Here is a 6,199-nt window from a genome sequence, read left to right as displayed (position 1 = left end):
TGCATCAGTGTTTTTCATCGTGGTTCATTTCACACATCTGTATGTGAGGAATGAGTGTGCAAAATTCAATTTCAAAATATTCATATAAAAAAAGTTATCACCGTTTGCGTAACATGAGGTGAAGCAAAATCTTGTTTTGAGAAAAACATAAATAAAGAGTTCAAACCATGTGAAACATGTGAAAAACAACACATAGAGGCCTAAAATGCACCAGGCTCGTAGGTGGGACCCTCGTGAGATGCAGTAGAGTCTCCTTTTGTTCGTGCTGCTGCTCGCCTTTTCTTCCTAGCCCATTTTGTCTCGTCAGTTGATTTGCGTAGAGCCTTCTGCATGCGCTGGTGGTCTCTGGCATTGCAAGCTTTTGTCGTGTAGTACCCTGGTTCAATGCCAGCCTGCCTCAGTACGTCCAGGGTGCTTATGCTACCATTATTAAAATGTGCAACAGCGTCATGTAAGGCAAACCGTATTGTAGGCAAGCTGACATACACCTCCTTGGGAGCCCGCTGCCATATAAGTCCATTGAAGCATTCATTTGCATTTTGTGTCTTGCCATGCAGACACTTTGATAAAAGTTCATCCGAGCAGAGATCGCTGTACACAGCTTTTACTCTGCTCATCACATCATTCGGAAGTCCTACTTTGTGACGTACTTCCCTTGGCCGACGGATTCGACCTTTTTGTAGCCGCACCAGCTGTTCGGTCCTACTGGGCACAGGCCGTGTCTTGGTTGCGCATCTGTAGAGCTGCAGTGGAAGAGGCTGGCCAGGGTGGCTTGTTTCATCTCCGAAAGTTTTCCCACATTAGCTCTTATAGCTATCCCATAGTAGTTCTGCAGGCAGTTAATAAGGGCATCAGTCAACTTTCCTTTACCTCCAAGTCCCCGCACTATTTTCTTGAGTTTCCTCAGGCGGGAGCCGACACGCTTCAGAACATGCCCAATGCATTCAAGTTTCTGCACGCTGTTTTCTCCATACATGTCCTTTACATTGGCATAGATAGCTCTTTGAGTCACCATCACCATAGTACTCCAGGTACTTCAAGCCTCGTGTTGCTTGTGATCGCTCAAGTATTCTGTACAAACCAACCGTCTCCATACTAACTGCACTTCCTTTATGGTTTGCTTGGCAGGAAGTGTGACTTGCCTTCCACTCCTTGTATGAAGTACTGTTTGGGTTCAACTTTCGTTTGGTTTTGCAAGCCATGCATGTGCTGGAAAGTGCCTCAACATCAATAATTTTTCCTGTGTCAACAGAAATCACCGACACACAGCCGTTCAAAGAAGAATGGCCACGCTTCTGCCACGTTCCGTCACCTGAAACACCGCACTCATCACTCCTTATGACACGACAAACTTCTGCAGCAGCATCAGTCATCGACTTCGATGCTACTTTTTCAGCTGCTGCAGATAGTTGAGATGATGTTCTGTCGTAGGCGGAATGGCGCGCAGGGGGAGGCATGTTCATCGCTTTGGAGAACGTTGTAGCACCTACATTCCCTTTCCCTAACTGGCGCATTGCATACACCAGTCGAACATTGTTATCATTAGCACGCACCGTTCTTTTCGATGTATTGAACGAATGCTCGAAGCCATACACAGCACACACAACTGCACAGGTAGAGCAAATCCCTTGATGAGAGCGTTCTTCCAGCTTCAGTGATGAATTCTTGCATTCAGGGCATGCTAGGACTGAAAAAACTGAACAAAGGATATCAAAGTCAACTATCCTGTTCCCTTGGAGAGCAGGATCTGGCAACAGAGCTTCGTAGCTTTTCTCGATGTTCCCAAGCTTCTTGGCACTTGCTGAAACGCCCGCGTCCACTAGCTCAGGAGACAGACGCTTCGTCGTGTGTTGGTTCCCGGCAAACTTACGTTTGCGTCTTTTGTGCACTCTGACCTTTGCCATACTACTTAAAAAGTGGTCTAAGTGGTCTACTTTTTATGCCTTCACAACTGCGAGCGTTGCAAAAACGCAATTTGCAATTTAAACAGCAGCTAAGCGACGCCTGACCAAGGTAAACAACAAACGTTCTTCGAGCGTCAGGATCCCCCTTGTCGCCGTTCTTATAGAGATTTTAGAATAGTAAACGCATAACCAAGCATAAGAATACAATTTAATAATACAAACAGCTGATAATAAAAAATACTCAGCATAGTAATTACAGAAAGAAATATAACTGATTTCCGAAACCAATGCAATTTAGTTTCGGTTTCGCAATACGAGGATACGGGTTCAAAAACTCCCTATAACGCCCAAACTAATCGTGATAGGAACATACTGTTTTTTGCAATAGGTAGTTAAATGTTTGGGGGATCTTAAAATATAAAAAAAATATTTGCAAAAAAATGACTTTTGAGTGTGGCCTCCCACCTTGCAATGCGTGTCTCAGCTGTCTTGGAACGACCAGCTGCTCCTATTCCTTCCCCGATAGCAGCGTGTGTATCTGGTAAAAGATGCCATCAGAATAGGTCTTGCGACTGTTTACAACTATAGTGCGGCCCACATTTTCGTAACAACGCCGTAGCAACGCGTCATTCCTTTGTAATTCCTCGAGAGCCGCCTTATCCACATTCGTGGCGGTGGCTTTTAGCACAGGGAGGCTGGAGGCGGAGCATGTTCTCTCCGCCATTGCAGCACCTTCCTTCGGCAGTTCCTCTCGGTCGCGTTCGGTCACTCATGGATACTGATTATTTCGCGAGCAACGCTGGGCGTCCTCAGTCACGGTGTGCTTCGAGAGACTGGCTGGGTCGTTCATGCTTCTCAGAGTGCTTTCTAAGTGCCTAGTTTCCAGTTGCGGTTGTGACTCCAGGAAGATTCCCTGCTCCGCAGGTCGGGCACCTTTAACATTTCCCAGCACCACATCATAGAGGGGGTTCTGCATGCATTTAGCCCGCACTGTGCCCGTGAAAAAAGGCGAGTCTATGAAGACGACTGCCTCCGGCAAGCAATGTACAGTCCGGTCCAACAAGAAAACTGGGCTTGTAGTTCCCGTACATTTTTCTCTTGGAACCAGGCTATCTCGTACAACTACAGTGTTAAAGCCGGTATCTCGAAGTGCTGTGACAGCCTTGGCCTCGAGAAATTCTTTCCTTACTGGCAAAGTTCCGACTTCAGACACGGTTGAAGTACATGTCGACGTTGTGTTCACGACTGGGATGGTTTCCCCGCTTTGAAGCACGACGTATCCCTCTTCTGGTACCCCGGTCTCTCTGCCTTCTTCGGTAGACAGCATGCATGACGCTTGTCGCCTTTCTTGCGTCTTTCCTGTTTCGCCTGGAGAACCGGTCTTGCCACTCGACCAGCCAGCTGCTGACGGGCTGTTTCTCGTCCGAGACCAACACTCAGATGCACGATGACCTGTTCTGTTGCACAATAATCATTGAGTGTGGCCTCTAGGCGGTCTCTTAGTGGACTCTGTCTGGCGACTTATCTCTGCATTGTCTTTATACGACTTGTCCTTGCTCAGACTGGAAATATCCTGGGCCTCTAAGAAACAATCAGCATTCTGTGCGAGCGTGCTAAGTTTCTTACAGCTTTTTCCTTGAGGAATACTCGCAACGCAGGGGAGCATCCTTTCATAAATTGCTCTGAAATAGGCCGCGAAGAGCGTCGTAAGTTTTTTCGACCTTCCCCATTTCCATCCAGCGGTCGAAATGACCCGCTAGGCGAGAAGCATACTGGAGACCCATCTCCACCTCTTCTGGTCTCGCTTTGCGAAATTCCTCGCGGTAACCTTCGGCGGAATACCGAAATCGCAGCAACAGCGTAGCCTTCAGCTAATCATAGTCTGAGGCGGAAGCGGAGTAAAGCCGACTAATGACAGCCAAAGCTCCTTACTCAGTCAGGCACAAACTGAGCGATAGGGCTCATTTATTTCGAGGCCACTCTTGAGAAGCTGCGATGCGGTCAAAACACTGCAGATAGGCGTCGAGATCATCTTGCGCTTCATTAAATGGTGGCAATAACTTGTGTGGACTACAGGCATCTATCATAGCTGGTAAAGCCGCGTCGCCGCTCACCGGTAGCGCGTTGGAACTGGCTGCCTGTTCTTCAAGCTTGAGCTTCATCAGTAAAACGCGTTCCTCGGCTTGCAACCGTCTTTCCTCGAGCTCTATGATCGCGCGCAGATCGTCACGAGCTTGCGCGCGGAGGTCCCTCTCTGTCACGCGTTCCGCGTCAACCCATTCGCGAAGAGCGGCGCCAGCTAAGCCCATGTCCTTACCGATCGCGTACAGTCTCTAAATATCCATGGTTTCCTCCCGTGCGTCTATCTCTTGGCAAGATGTTAAAGCCAATCTTGGCAGGCTCGCCAAAATTTGTGGGCAACTGTGTGGGCGCAGGTCAGCCAGACGCACAAGAAGGCACCCAGAGACACAAAGAGATGGCTTTATAACACGAAACGGCACATGGGACTAATACGGAAACACATGGACTATACAAATAAACATGGGTGACTGTTCGGCTCGAGCACTCACAATTCCCATTAGGAGTTCAGGCCTCATGGCGATGGCTCGGCGGTCTTGGCTCCGACGGCGGTGAGTACGGGCGGCGGTTGAAGGTCAGGATGGCACCAGGACATAGCCCGGTTCCGGAGCGTTAGTTCTGGGACGTAGCCCCGAGCTCGGCAGCGTAGCGGTGAAGTGACAGCCAGGACGAAGCCCAGCACAGCAGTGGGGTGAAAGCCGGGACGACGCCCGGTTTGAAGAACAGGACCAGGGCTCTGGGACGTAGTCCGAGCCTGGCAGCACGGCAGCGGTTGTGCGAGCCGAGACGAGGCTCAGCTCAGCAGGACCCACGACGATGGTAGAAGCCGGGGCGGCGCCCGGTTTGCAATACAGGACCGGGATGCCGGGACGTGGGCCGGTGTTCGATCGGCTCCATCTCGCCGCACTGCCCGTTTTGTCAGCTTGGCTTCCCCGTCGTTCCAGATGGTCTCTTGCGGCACGCGCATCGACCACGCGCACCAGCCACGCGCACTCCCGCGATTTTCGGACCCGCACGCCGAGCACAAGCATCGGAACACCCGCGCATTTCAAATATCAGTTTATTCACCACAAAGTACTGGATGGCTACCAGGGCTAAAAGCTATGTAGACAGTTTGACAGAGGCCCAGGTAGCCGTTACAAGGCAGATACCGAGAAACGGCAAAAACAAGATACTTAGCAACAATACATAAAGTGAAAATTTAAGCATATATGCTGATAAACAAAGCCAACAAATAAATATAGTATATTAGGAAAATAAAAATACTACGTCATCAATGCACAAGAAGCAGATAGAAATTTGAGGATTATATAAAAAATACATTGATACAATAAAACATTTGTTACAACACTTTTCCAAAAAAATGCTCGCAACTGAGATTTCGACATGCACTGCGTTTCTTTGTATTTGTTCAGAAGTAAAGGAAGATTGTATTGTAGCATTTGAAGTAACTAATATGTGCGAAAACGTGGCAGAAACCACGTGTCGGTGCTGCGCGTATTTAACACAGGCCTGTCTACATGTTAGCTCGCCGTTGTTTCTAAGAACTGCGTAAATATTTTATTTGAATGATAAAAAGACGCCAGAACACGATAGTCATACATGTTTTGTATGCGAATTATGCGGAAGTTTTGAAAAGCGCTCACACTAGACTCACAATATTCAAGGTTGGCCATCTGTCATCTATCTTTTTTATGCAACATTAGAACAATTTATATGTTCGTTTTAGTTGTTGTTAGCTACACCAAACTACAATACTTAATTCGAGAAGCAAAAAATGCCTAACATATTTTAATTTTAACACTTAAAAGAAGCCTGCGACAACGCTGACAGATGCAATATTTTTACAAAGGTTTAAAATGTGTGAATCCCATGTAAGATCTGAAGGTTCTGTTACGCCGAAAATAGTGCGTTCCTCAACTATTTCAATAGCATCATTACCACATTTAATGATGTGCTCTGGCCTCATAGTCCTGTGTCTGGGTAAAAAAAAACGTAACTTTTGTTTTTAAAGGAATAATTTTAAGCGACTTTGAGGAGCACCAGCTAACAACTATGTCAAGTATATGATTACAGTCAAGTGCCAGTTTGGTCGCATCAGGACCAGAAAGAAACACGGTGGAATCATCTGCATATATAATGAACTTTACTGTCGAATCAATCGTAATTAGGCTATTTATGAAAAGAATAAACAGAAGCGGTCCCAGTACGCTTGC

The 6,199-nt window shown here is 47.3% G+C and overlaps 1 protein-coding gene across 1 annotated transcript in view; it reads right to left on the bottom strand.

The window, feature by feature from the left end:
- Positions 1-200: 200 nt before the first annotated feature.
- Positions 201-6,199, bottom strand: part of LOC119449188 (uncharacterized) — a 56,041-nt gene continuing 50,042 nt past the window's right edge. Inside the window, exon 3 of the mRNA XM_037712370.2 lies at positions 201-376. Within this exon, the coding sequence (XP_037568298.1) occupies positions 201-376 (176 nt within the window). The remainder of the gene's footprint in view (positions 377-6,199) is intronic.

Source organism: Dermacentor silvarum, chromosome 4 (assembly GCF_013339745.2).
Source record: "Dermacentor silvarum isolate Dsil-2018 chromosome 4, BIME_Dsil_1.4, whole genome shotgun sequence".
NCBI classification, from domain to species: Eukaryota; Metazoa; Arthropoda; class Arachnida; order Ixodida; family Ixodidae; genus Dermacentor; species Dermacentor silvarum.
This window is presented reverse-complemented; position numbering and strand designations above follow the sequence as displayed.